Source organism: Budorcas taxicolor, chromosome 9 (assembly GCF_023091745.1).
Source record: "Budorcas taxicolor isolate Tak-1 chromosome 9, Takin1.1, whole genome shotgun sequence".
Lineage (NCBI taxonomy): Eukaryota > Metazoa > Chordata > Mammalia > Artiodactyla > Bovidae > Budorcas > Budorcas taxicolor.
In genome coordinates, this window is record NC_068918.1 from 92544793 (window position 1) to 92558259 (window position 13467).

The window sequence follows — 13467 nt, forward strand, 5'->3', positions numbered from 1 at the left end:
GTGGTCTGGCCTCCAGAGAGAGAGGTGTGTGTTTGTGTGTGTGTTGGGGGGAAGCGGTCTGGCCTGCAGAGAGGTGTGTGTGTGTGCGTGTGTGTGTGTTGGGGGCGGGGGTGGCCCAGCCTGCAGAGAGAGGTGTGTGTACATGTGTGTGTCAAGGGGGGCGGTCTGGCCTGCAGAGAGGTGTGTGTGTGTCCTGCTGACACACGCAGGTGAGGAACTGACCAAGAGGGAAGAAGAAATGAGGTTGGAGAGCTGATGACCAACAGCGTAGCTTCTTGCTTTATTTCTGTACAAAGAAAAGATGGGCAGGAAGTGGCACGTGGAGGCACCCAGGGGAGACCGTGGGGATGGAGACCAGCAGCCTGCCGCCCCCCACCCCAGGCCTGCTTCACTCCAACACAACTGTCCACTCTCTCCTGCCCGGCTGCCCAGGGCGTCGTGCACTCACAAACACACATGTACACGCACTCAGCACTCACACCTACACGTGCACAGATGCAGCCACACTTCCAGCCCCCAGGACGAGAGGAGGCAGGGGGCAGTGGCAGAGGCTGGCAGGAGGGCGAGAGGCAGGGAGGCCAGACGCTCACCTGCAGACCGTCACCCGTAACAGTACAGAAAGGCCAGTGTCAGAGCGGTGCTAGAAAAATAGTACACTTCATAAAACCCGTGTTTATTAAAAAAACCTATTCAGAAAGTCTGGAAAGCGTAATAAATACCGTAGGGTGGCCGCCCATCTCCAACATAAAATATAAAGCGTGAGCGCGAGAGTTCCCTGTAAACACGGACGCGGGCTGGGGCGCAAAGTGCTGGCGGCGGGGTGAGCGCAGGTCCCTTCCCGGGCGGCCTGAGCCCTCAGCAGCTCAGCGCCCCCTCCAAGCTAGAACCCCACGGCCCTTGGAGAGGCGCGGGGGTCAGCCCATGTGGGCAGAGAAGAGTGCAAACCAGATCCTCCTGCGGGGGCGGGGCTGGGAAGGTGAGGGGACCCCGGGGGGGGGGGGGGGGGACGACACCCCGGTGAACACACTGGCTCCATCAGTGCTACGACCGCTCACAGACCGACGGCCTTCCTAACAGCCAGGGGGGTCTGGGATCCCGGACGGCCCGACCTGGGGAACACGGGAAAGCCCACTCTCCGTGGCTCTGACACGGGGGCGCAGAGCTTTCGGGGAGGGGGGGCGGGTGCGAGTCAGGTGTTTCTCTTAAAGTAGAGCGGGCAGAGTGTTGAGTCTAGAGTGGGCACCCCACGGGGTGCGGCTGGGAGGGAGGCCTGCATCTGCGGTTTCTATGGCGGGGGGTGGGGGGGCGGTGTCTGGCTCTGTGAGGGGGCAGGGCAGCCGGTTAGCCTGCGGGCGGCCACTCCAGGCGCACACGCCTTGCGAAGCAGCGGCCGCACCTGCACTCATACCCCGCCCGCGGGCCAGAAGGCCCAGCCGTGGGCCGCTTCACTCAAGATTTCTGCAAGTTCAGTTGAAAATGGGCTCTTGACTTCTCCCGGCGGACTTTGTGCAGAAAGCCTCGTTTCCGAGGAGGGTGAGGGAGGGGGGCGCTGGCGGGGGGCGCGGGGGAGAGGGACGGGGTCCGCAGAGCCGGGCGCTCTGAGAGGTGAGAGTGGAGGGCTGCACGCAGGCGAGCCGAGCCCGCGGGCCGCTCAGAGGCCACGCCGACCCCCTCCGAGCGCTGCACCTCTTCGGCCTTCTCTCTCCCTCCATCGCAAGGCTCCGACTCGAAGCAAGTGAACGAACCTGCCCACAAGCCCAGGACAAAGGCCCAGGAGCCGGTGGGCCGGACGTTCTCTGTGCAGCAAACCAGATACAAACGATCATGGTTGATTTCCGGGAGGACAAAACCTGTGACCTGGGGCCACTCGGGTTTGCTTAGGTGTCCAATAACAGGTGAAACCGTTCTGACCTAAGACAAAACCCTTGCGGGTAGAAGTCTCTTGAGCCTCGGGGAAAAAGCACTTTCTGTTGAGAAATATGAGAAATGCCTGAAAGGGTTTTGTGGGAAAACAGGTACAGGGATCTGTTCCCACCTTTTCATTCTGCGTGGTTCTGAGGGGGAAAAAAAGCCTCGTGGAATAATTAAAGCTTCACCAATATGCTTATATTTTAAGGTCTGAAGACCATTAGACAGAGATAGGGAGCCATAGTTTTAGAGTGCCGCATTCGTTGATTTTGGGGTTGGGTGCCAGAGTGACTTTTAAATCCTGTCTTCTAGGTGAGAACCTGGCTGAAAACAGGCGGGCTGTCCCCGCCTGAGTGCAGGGGGGCCCAGCGCTGCCGGACGACGCCCACTCCCGCGTGCACACGCCCAGCAGAGACATTAAACATCCCTGACGCTTCAGCTGAGAACAGCCCTGTGCGACAGAAACACAACACACGGCACAAAAGCACAGCTTCCACAAAGGGCTCCCCTGCCCTCTGCGAGCATCCTGCTGCTGGCCTCTCTCGCGGGGGCGCGGCAGAGGTCTCCAGGGGAACAGAGAGAGGGCGGATGGAGGCAACCGGGCTCGGGGTTTCCGGCGGCCACCGCGGCGCTTCCACGGACCAGGAAAGGGAGAGCCGGCACTCGGGGGAGCCCGGGACCTCTCACAAGTTCGGGACAGGAGTGGAGCAGCCCTCCGCCAGTCCCCGGTCCTCGTCAGGGGGCACAGGCTTCGGCTGGCTCCTTCCCGGGCGAGAGGACACCAGCGACGCTTGTGAAACGCGGCCACTGGTTCTGAGGTTTCCTCGCCCCTCCCCAGCTCTGCAACAGGAGAGAAGGCGGGGTGTCGGTCCAAGCGGGGGGCGGGGGTTGGAGGAGACAAGGGCTCTTTGGTTCATTCGGAGGGACCAGGCGTCCACCCGCCGGTCACTCAGCCGCGGGCACAGGCCGAGCGCAGGGGCCGGCAACCGCCCCCTCCTCGCGGTGACATCCAGGCTGCGTGTGCCGGAGGTGCGACCAGGTTGCTGGCTTTACAGCTGGAGGAGCCATCTCTCCACAGAAACACAAGCCATGTGCAAGGCTCACGGGCCGGGAGGAGCCCCCGGGTTCTCGGCACGGTCAGGGGTGCAGGAAGGACTCCGTCTGGTTGGCGGGGGCGGAGGGGGCAGGTCGGCCTGGCCGCGCGTCCGGGGGGGTCACCGTCCGATCCTCTCCGGGCTGCAGGAGAAGGCGCGGGGCTCGGCTACAGCCGCGTGGACGTGAGTCTCTTCATGCCCCGGCGCTGGGCCAGGTTGGACGACAGCACGGGCTCCAGCCGCGGGGCCTGAGGGGCTCTGTTGAGAGCGAAGTAGGTGGCAGCCATGGCTCCCTGCAAACAGAGGGGGAGGCGGGCTCGCTGAGCCTGGGCGGCCGGGAGGCCCTCCGTCAGGACCCGGGGCGGCGCACTCAGACCCCTGGCTGGGGCTCTGAGCGCCGCATCCGCCCACCCACTGCCCACGGTGAACTGCGCAGGGACGCAGGGACGCAGGCCCGCCGCCAGCGCAGAGACGCAGGGACGCAGGCCCGCCGCCTGCGCAGAGACGCAGGGACGCAGGCCCGCCGCCAGCGCAGGGACGCAGGGACGCAGGCCCGCCGCCAGCGCAGAGACGCAGGGACGCAGGCCCGCCGCCTGCGCAGGGACGCAGGGACGCAGGCCCGCCGCCTGCGCAGGGACGCAGGGACGCAGGCCCGCCGCCAGCGCAGAGACGCAGGGACGCAGGCCCGCCGCCTGCGCAGTGACGCAGGGACGCAGGCCCGCCGCCAGCGCAGAGACGCAGGGACGCAGGCCCGCCGCCTGCGCAGTGACGCAGGGACGCAGGCCCGCCGCCTGCGCAGAGACGCAGGGACGCAGGCCCGCCGCCAGCGCAGAGACGCAGGGACGCAGGCCCGCCGCCTGCGCAGTGACGCAGGGACGCAGGCCCGCCGCCTGCGCAGAGACGCAGGGACGCAGGCCCGCCGCCTGCGCAGGGACGCAGGGACGCAGGCCCGCCGCCTGCGCAGGGACGCAGGGACGCAGGCCCACCGTCCAGTGCCCCCGGGTGAGGCCTCCTGACGCCCATCCTGCCGGGTCCCTGGGGCGCCCTCCTGGCAATGGCTGAGCCCGTTGGCCCCCAGCTCTGCGCGTTTTGAGGGCTTGGGACCCACTTGGGGGCCGTGGCCTTTACGGGAGCAGCTCTAGCCGGCTGGGCGGCTCCTCGCAGGAGCCCCTGTCCCTGCGCGGCCGGGGCAGCGCACCCCTCCCGGAGGAGGGTCCCACCGGGACGCAGGGCTCCCTGCAGACGGGTGCGGGCCTCTCTGGCCAGGCCCGTGAGAGACGGGCCAGGCCGCCCGAGGAGCAGGACTGGGCCGCAGTGCCCCGTGTCATCACACCAGCAGCGCCGATAAGGCGGGGTCAGCCTCCGCCGGCTACCAGGAGCACTGGGGCCTCAGCCCTCCCGGAGAACAGCCCGTGGGCGGGACCCCCTGTCCTCGCCGTGTGGACCCCCAGGTCCTCTGGACGCCGGCCGTCTGTCCGGGCTGCACCACAGGGGCCGGGGCGGCACCAGCGGGGTGACCGGCAGCCACTGCCCGGCCGTTCGTAGGTTCAGTGACACACAGCCGCCGTGCAGTGGCCTGGAAATGATGGCCGCCCCACAAGGTCAGAAGAGGCAGGCAGTGCGGGCCTGCTGTAAGACAAGGACGAAAAGGGCAGCGAATCCGTGGGGCGGGGCCTCTAGACCCCCGAGCAGGAGCCCCTCGGCCGTCCGCCCTGAGCTCCGTGGGCGCGACTGCTCTGGGCTCACCCATCGTCGAGGGCTTCCCGCTCGGCTCCCAGGGTCTCGAGATGCCCTAAGCTAAGAGGCCACGCCAGCGGGGCGTGGTGGTGGGTGAGCTACCGAGACAGGCTGGCTGCAGAGGGCCGGGGAGGGGCAGGGGTCCGCAAACGCCGGCCGCTGCCTGGTGTAAATAAGCTCTTCCTGGAACTCACTGACCACTCAGGTGCCATCCGCGCTGTTTCTGTGCTGTGACACAGAGCTGGGCAGTGACAGCCATCTGGTGAACCCTCAGCTGTGTGCGGTCTGGGGTTTACAGAGGCGCCTGCAGAGCTCAGGTCCAGAGCGGTGGGCCTGGCACCTGGCCTGGTATGGGGCCCTCAGCCTGTCTCCTCTCTCTCCCTTGTCTGTCTGTCTCTCTGACACACAGACACACACACGTAATGAAGCTGTCCAAAAGTTGCCCCTTCGTCAGAGTTGGTATGTGGCCGCAGGTGTGGGGTACACCTGTCTGCCGGTTTCTGGTTCCCCTCCCGTACCCAGGACCCCTGGGGGTTAACCAGGCAGGAAGTCCCCCTCCCATCGACGGGGACTGCGGGTGGTACCTTCACCAGGTGGACGTCCTGTCTGCTGAGCTGGTTTGGGGACAGGTGCTCCCTGTTGACGATCCAAGGGTGTTTGAGGACCTGAACTGCCGTCAGGCGCTGGTGAGGGTCCACGTGGAGCATCTTGGACACGACGTCCTGCGGGGGAGGGTGAGCAGGGGGGTGGGGGTGAGGGCTGCCGGTGCTCGGTGCTCGAAGCCGTCCCCCTCCTCCTTGTCCCCCTCCTCCCTGTCACAGCAAAGCCTCACCATTGTCCTGGGAGTGACTCTCTGCATCTGAGGTCAAACATTTGCTTTCAGGTTTGTAAGAAGGTGAATTTTAGAAAAACAAGTTTTAACCAGCATCAACATGGTGGGTGCCCCCTATTTTTAATTTTTTTGGCTGGGCTGAGTGGCTTGTGGAATTTTAGTTTCCAGGGATAGAACCCGAGCTCTTGGTTGTGACAGCATGGAGTCCTAACCACTAGGGAATTCCCACTCCAGGTTTCTATGGTAGGAAAGATTTCATATCTAAAGAGAAATCAAATGTGGAGATGTTCAATAGTGCATGTAAATTACTGCAATACTGAGTCAAAATGATAATCTTCCCAAGGGAAAAACTGAAATAAGGACTACCCCACAGCTACAAACCAATCACAATGTCTTTGGTCACATTTCATGACATGTAGTAAAATGTTACTGTCCTCAACGCCACACATATTTGGTACAGCATTTGCTGCAAATAATTGCCAACTATGGAATTGATGGTCTGGTCGCCATTATATGTGTTCAAAGGTTTCATGTTCCATAGAGGTGATTTTCTTCTTTGATTATAAAATAATAACAAAAACTCCTAAAATGGGTTTAAAGACTGAGCTCGTCTTTATATTAACATGTTGTAATACAGGCAAATGTGTGTGCACACAAGTGTAGTTACAACTGTGGAATTCATGAGACTGTCTTCACACACTTGAAGCACCTACTCCTGTGAGTCATCAGGACCGTCCTTGGGGGAGGGGGCTGAATGTGACGCCGCTGTGTTGCAGGGGAAGATGTGACGTGTCCACTTGTTCACCACGTGCCCGAGGATGGGCCCCGGGGAGAATCCGTGGCTTTCCACCAGCCTGCTCTCCTGCCTTGGTGTTCCCACCTCGTTCCAAAACGAAATGAAGTCAGTTAGAGTCTCTGCCCAGTGTGAAGTTGCTTCGCTTAACCGAACTTGTGGTCATCAACCACAGTGAAGAAATACCGTACACCTTCAAGCAACTCCTTCTGCAGAGAAACCCAAAGCCCTTTTACATTTGCTGACACTAGTCTTGGTAACTTCTTGAGACAAATATTTCCTAGAAGGATTGTTCTTCCCATTTTCAGGTGTAAAAATGAAAAGTTGGGAGAACTTTATTGACTTGCTCAAGACCTCACAGGGACTTCCCCGGTGGTGGTCCAGTGGTTAAGAATCCTTGCAATGCAGGGGGCACAGGTTCGATCCCTGCTCAGGGAACTAAGACCCCACCTGCTGCAGAGCAAGTAAGCCCCTGAGATTCGACTACTGAAGCCCGTGTGCTCTGGAGCCTGCACGTTGCAACCGGGGAGACCGTGCACCGTGACAAAACATCCAGAGTGCTGCCACTGAGACAACACAGCTAAATAAAATTAAAAAAAAAAAAAAAAACCCTCACAGTAGGGAATTCCCTGATGGGCCAGTGGTTAGGACTCTGCGCTTTCACTGCGGAGGGCCCCAGTTCGATCCCTGGACGGAGAACTAAGATCCCAACAAGCCAGGTGGCAAGGCAAAAACCTAACAGAAACCAGGCCCACTGGCCTAGATGTTTCTGTGAAAGTGACATTAACGTTTAAATCCATCAACTTCTCCATGATGTGGGTGGGCCGCATCCAACCAGTTGAAGATTTTAAGTGAAAAAAGACTGACGTCCCCAAGAAGAGGAGATTCTGTCAGACGACAGCTTTGGACGAGAGTGGCAACTTCTATGTCTCCCTGAGCCTCCAGGCTTCTGGCCTGCCCTGGAGATTTTGGACTTAACCATTACCAGCCTCCACGATTCCATAGAAACAGACCTCCCTCCCTCTGTCTCAGTCTCTCTGTACTTGCACACCCTGTTCTGTGTCCCCGAAGAGCTCTAATACACAAGACTACAGAAAATGTGAAAAGGGCCATGAAATATTTTTGCGAAAATAATTTTTTTTTTATCTGAAAGGTGTACAAAGTCTCTGAGTACAAAATATCTAAGGCATTTGCATGAGAAGTATCCTCTAGCTTCCTCAGAGACGTTCCTGCAGAATCTCCACCCCGGGGCCGTGAGGGCACCAGGCAGAGAGCTCACCTTGGCCGCATCAGAGATGGAGTCCCAGTTTCCCCCGGAAAGGGCGTACTTTCCGCTGCCAATCCTTGCCAAGATGTCCTCGGGGGTGTCGTCCGGCCCGTTTGCAAAAGGGGTGAATCTGTGTGATGAGAGATTCGTGGTGAGCTTCCATTCTACAATCTGCGGTAAAGCTCACTGTGCCTCTCTGTGGTAAAAGCAATCATTCTTTCCTTTCTCATCATGCTCCAAATCCAGGATTCATGGCAGAGTGTACTTTAGTCCTTCCTGCTGTGTCTCTTTTCCCTGCTGGCCAGTGCTAAAGGCTGATAGGGCAAATGAAAATGTAAACTCAAAGAGGAGGCCTCCAGGACCATCTCCAGCTTCCCTGGTGACAGAGGGGCACAGCGGTTTCCCCGAGATGTGGTTTCCATGGCGACAGTGTGGCATAGTGGATGGGAGCCTGGGATTTGAAGTCTGAGAGACCCCTGGTCGATATATTACCAACAGTGGGTTCTTTGACAAATTAACTTTTTGAGGCTCAGTTGGACACAGGCAGCACGATACACTATAGCAGCGGAGTGCAGAGACGCACCGAGTGTGAATACTGCTTGCGCGTCCCTAACGTGGGACAGGTGTTTCCTGCCACCCCTCACGTAAACCAGGGCGGGTCAGCGTAGCCTTCCTCGGAAAGGACTCGCGTGTGATTCTAACAGCACTCCGTTCCATGGCAGCTCTGTGCTCCTAGTTAAGTATCAGCAAAGCGAGCCCCGGAAGGGCCACCAAGAGGGGCACCGAAAAAGACGGCAGGCCACCCAGGCTCCCCCTCCACTGGACACCGCCCCCAACTCACTGGGGAGCGTGCCACTGAGGCCACACAAGAAGCAGGCCATCCTCGATCACTCCTGCGAGGCCCTTTTCTCCATTTTGCCCAGTAAAGAGGACTGGATGACCTAGACATCTCGCCTGCCCTGCCACCCAAGTGTCTAACAACGTTTAAGCCGCTGGGCACTAGGGGATCCTTGGATTCCAGGCCTTCCTGGCTGGAAGGAGCCTTCAGCATCCACAGTGTCCTCCTCTCAGTCAAAAGTCAGGGCAGTGAGGGGCTCAGGGCAGGATTCCCCCGGGAGCAGAGCAAGTGAGGGTGAGTCTGTGCGCTGGAGCCCGGGGCCGCCTGCCGGCTTCCTGGCTCGAGGAGACGTTTCTAAGCAAAGATGTGACCTTTCCAGAGGGTGCATAGTCCAGAGTTGACAGTGGCCTTATGGTCTGAGGCTTGGGGTTCTGTGGGTGAGCTGAGCCCTGCAGCGCCAGCTCCCTAATTCCAGAGACACCCCTGAATGACAGGCAGTGCTAAAGTTCCTGCCCCTGCCCTCTGACCATCCACCAGGCCCCGGGCCTGAGCCCCTGGCCTGAGCGGGGGCCTGAGCGGCCCCCACACGGGCTGCATTACCCCGCCAGCATGGTGTAGAGCAGGATCCCCAGGCTCCAGATGTCACATGCCGCGTCATAGCCCTGCCGCTTCAGGACCTGTGGGGAGAGCAGATGCGGATCAGCGTTGGGCAGAGCAGTTCAAGTTCAAAGAGTGCTGCTGTGATGGGACCATAAGGCCGGTGGAGGTGGGGGTAGGGGATGGAGGTAGGGGTAGGGGATGGAGGTGGGGGGTGGGGCATGGGGGGCGGTAGGGGAAGTCTTCAGTGAGACCATCATGTACTACTGCAAAGCCAACCCCAATTTCCCACAGTAGGATTCCCCCAAGACCAGCGCGCACAGAGAGCCCTGGCTCTTGACGAACATACGACAGATGGAAAAGGGGACATTTAACTTTGGAGGAAGAAGAGTTTGGGGAGCTCCCTGGTGGCCTCGTGGTTAGGACCCCGGGCTTTCACTGTGGTGGCCCAGATTCAATTCCTGGTTGGGGAACTGAGATCTTGCAAGTCATGTGGTGTGGGGGAAAAAAGGCAGAATTATTTTTAGCGTAGTAAAATATATTTAGGCTTCCCAGGTGGTGCTGGTGGTAAAGAACCTGCCTGCCAGCCCAGGAGACATAAGAGGTGCAGATCAATCCCCGGGTCAGGAAGATCCCTTGAGAAGGACATGGCAACCCCCTCCAGTGTTCTTGCCTGGAGAATTCCATGGACAGAGGAGGCAGGTGGGTTACACTTCATGGGGTCGCTAGAGTTGGACACGACTGAAGTTCGTCATTCAGTTGCTTAGTCACGTCCGACTGTTTGTGACCCCATGGACTGCAGCGTGCCAGGCTTCTCTGTCCTTCACCATCTTCACCACCAGCAAGTTGGAGCTTGCTCAAACTCTTGTCCATCGAGTCAGTGATGCCATCCAACTATCTCACCCTCTGTCGTTCCCTTCTCCTCCTGTCCTAAATCTTTCCAGCATTAGGGTCTTTTCCAGTGAGTTGGCTCTTCACATCAGGTGGCCAAAGTATTGAAGCCTCAGCTTCAGCATCAGTCCTTCCAAATGAATATTCAGGATTGATTTCCTTTAGGATTCACTGCTGTGATCTCCTTGTAGTCCAAGGGACTCTCAAGAGTCTTCTCCCACGCTATAGTTTGAAAGCATCAGTTCTTTGGCGCTCAGCCTTCTTTATGGTCCAGCTCTCGTATCTGCACACAACTACTAGAAAACCCAGAGCTTTGACGAGATGGACCTTTGTCAGCAAAGTGATATCTCTGCCTTTAATATGCTGTCTAGGTTTTAATTTCTCTCACAAAATACACTTGGCACAACACTCCCAGCTTCCCCACTTTTAGGAGTGGTTGAGTGGCATCAGATACATTCACACCACCTTCCCTTGACAGAACTCATCTTGTTTTGAAAAACTGAAACTCTGTCCCCAAGAAACAGCTCCCGCTCCCCTCCCCCAGCCCCGGGAACTACGATTTTACTTTCTGTCTCTATGATGTGATGACGCTAGGTCCCTCATGGGAGGGGAATCACATAATTGTGTTTTTCTTTATCACACTTTTAACACCGTGTTCTCGGGGTTCATCCACGCTGTGACCTGGGACAGGATTTCCATCCTTTTGCATCGTCTCTCAGTCGTGTCTGAGTCTTTTGAGCCCCATGGACTGCAGCCCACCAGGCTCCTCTGTCCATGGATTCTCCCGGCAAGAATACTGGAGTGGGCTGCCATTTCCTTCTCCAGAGGATCTTCTGGATGGAACTGGAGTCCCTTGTGTCTCCTGCATTGGCAGGCACGTTCTTTGCCACTAGTGCCGCCTGGGAAGCCCTCCCTCCTTTTAGAGGCTGGCTAGCACCCCGCTCAGCCGTTCTTCCATCGATGGACACAGGGAAGCCCTCCCTCCTTTTAGAGGCTGGCTAGCACCCCGCTCAGCCGTTCTTCCACGATGGGCTCTTGCGCTGTCTCCACCTTCTGGCTGCTGTGAATAACGCTGCTGTCGACACGCAGACAGATTTCCATTCCTACCTTTGCTTTCAACTCTTTCGGGTTTACACCCAGAGGTGGAATTGCTTGGTCACTGGGTAAGTCTGTGTTTGATTTTCTGAGGACTAGTTAGGATGGGAGAATTTTCATGTGTCCCAGGATCACCCAGTTCAGAAGAGAGCAGTCCTCTGCTATGCTCACAATTGAGAATAACAATAAAGAAAGAGCACAGATGCTCCTGGAAACAGCAGGTCGCTGGTTTTATGCCGAATGTGGCGTCAGGAGAGCTGTGTACAATTTCCTTAGACACAAGGGCCAGGTTCTCTGCACTTGGGGTACGGAGCCTCCAGCACTGTTGGTAAGTCACCGAGGTGTGTGGACAGGCCCAGGGGTCAGTGTTCAAGCTCTTCTCATCTCCACTAGCTAAGTATCTTCAATGTCCCTTCCATGGAGGCTGTTTCTCTTTTTTTTTTGTTTTGAATCTGTGAAATGTGGCTAATAGTATCTACCCCATCCATTCCATACGGCATATGAGGATAAAAGCAAAAAATACTGGTAAAGTGTTTGGTAAATGGTAAAGTAATAGATCAGCGTAAGGTAGTCTATAATCACTAAAACCATTAATATTATTATTCAGTTCAGTTCAGTTTAGTTGCTCAGTCGGGTCCAACTCTTTGCGATCCCATGAATCGCAGCACGCCAGGCCTCCCTGTCCATCACCAACTCCCGGAGTTCACTCAGACTCACGTCCATCAAGTCAGTGATGCCATCCAGCCATCTCATCCTCTGTTGTCCCCTTCTCCCCCTGCCCCCAATCCCTCCCAGCATCAGAGTCTTTTCCAATGAGTCAACTCTTCTCATGAGGTGGCTAAAGTACTGGAGTTTCAGCTTTAGCATCATTCCTTCCAAAGAAATCCCAGGGCTGATCTCCTTCAGAATGGACTGGTTGGATCTCCTTGCAGTCCAAGGGACCCTCAAGAGTCTTCTCCAACACCACAGTTCAAAAGCATCAATTCTTCGGTGCTCAGCCTTCTTCACAGTCCAACTCTCACATCCACACATGACCACAGGAAAAACCATAGCCTTGACTAGACGGACCTTAGTCGGCAAAGTAATGTCTCTGCTTTTGAATATGCTATCTAGGTTGGTCATAACTTTTCTTCCAAGGAGTAAGCGTCTTTTAATTTCATGGCTGCAGTCACCATCTACAGTGATTTTGGAGCCCCCCAAAATAAAGTCAGCCACCGTTGCCCTTGTTTCCCCACATATTTGCCATGAAGTGATGGGACCAGATGCCATGATCTTCGTTTTCTGAATGTTGAGCTTTAAGCCAGCTTTTTTCACTCTCTTTCACTTTCATCAAGAGGCTTTTTAGTTCCTCTTCACTTTCTGCCATAAGGGTGGTGTCATCTGCATATCTGAGGTTATTGATATTTCTCCCAGCAATCTTGATTCCACCTTCTGCTTCCTCCAGCCCAGCGTTTCTCATCATGTACTCTGCATATAAGTTAAATAAGCAGGGTGACAATATACAGCCTTGATGCACTCCTTTTTCTATTTGGAACCAGTCTGTTGTTCCATGTCCAGTTCTAACTGTTGCTTCCTGACCTGCATACAGGTTTCTCAAGAGGCAGGTCAGGTGGTCTGGTATTCCCATCTCTGTCATAATTTTCCACAGTTTATTGTGATCCACACAGTCAAAGGCTTTGGCATAGTCAATAAAGCAGAAATAGATGTTTTTCTGGAACTCTCTTGCTTTTTCCATGATCCAGCGGATGTTGGCAATTTGATCTCTGGTTCCTCTGCCTTTTCTATATCCAGCTTGAACATCAGGAAGTTCACGGTTCACACATTGTTGAAGCCTGGCTTGGAGAATTTTGAGCATTACTTTACTAGCATGTGAGATGAGTGCAATTGTGCAGTAGTTTGAGCATTCTTTGGCATTGCATTTCTTTGGGATTGGAATGAAAACTGACCTCTTCCAGTCCTGTGGCCACTGCTGAGTTTTCCAAATTTGCTGGCATACTGAGTGCAGCACTTTCACAGCATCATCTTTCAGGATTTGAAATAGCTCCACTGGAATTCCATCACCTCCACTGGCTTTGTTCGTAGTGATGCTTTCTAAGGCCCACTTGACTTCACATTCAAGGATGTCTGGCTCTAGATGAGTGATCACACCATCGTGATTATCCGGGTCATGAAGATCTTTTTTGTACAGTTCTTCTGTGTATTCTTGCCACCTCTTCTTACTATCTTCTGCTTCTGTTAGGTCCATACCATTTCTGTCCTTTGTGGTGCCCATCTTTGCATGAAATGTTCCCTTGGTATCTCTAATTTTCTTGAAGAGATCTCTAGTCTTTCCCATTCTGTTGTTTTCCTCGATTTCTTTGCATTGATCGCTGAAGAAGGCTTTCTTACTTCTTCTTGCTATTCTTTGGAACTCGG

The 13467-nt window shown here is 56.1% G+C and overlaps 1 protein-coding gene across 2 annotated transcripts in view; it reads right to left on the bottom strand.

Moving 5' to 3' along the window:
• Positions 1–263: 263 nt before the first annotated feature.
• RPS6KA2 (ribosomal protein S6 kinase A2) overlaps positions 264–13467 on the bottom strand; it is a 223538-nt gene continuing 210334 nt past the window's right edge. For both annotated transcript variants that reach the window (XM_052645466.1, XM_052645464.1), the window contains 4 exons: positions 9070–9146; positions 7644–7761; positions 5324–5461; positions 264–3295 (listed from right to left, as the gene is read on the bottom strand). In XM_052645466.1, the coding sequence (XP_052501426.1) occupies positions 3170–3295; positions 5324–5461; positions 7644–7761; positions 9070–9146 (459 nt within the window). In that variant the 3' untranslated portion in view covers positions 264–3169. The remainder of the gene's footprint in view (positions 3296–5323; positions 5462–7643; positions 7762–9069; positions 9147–13467) is intronic.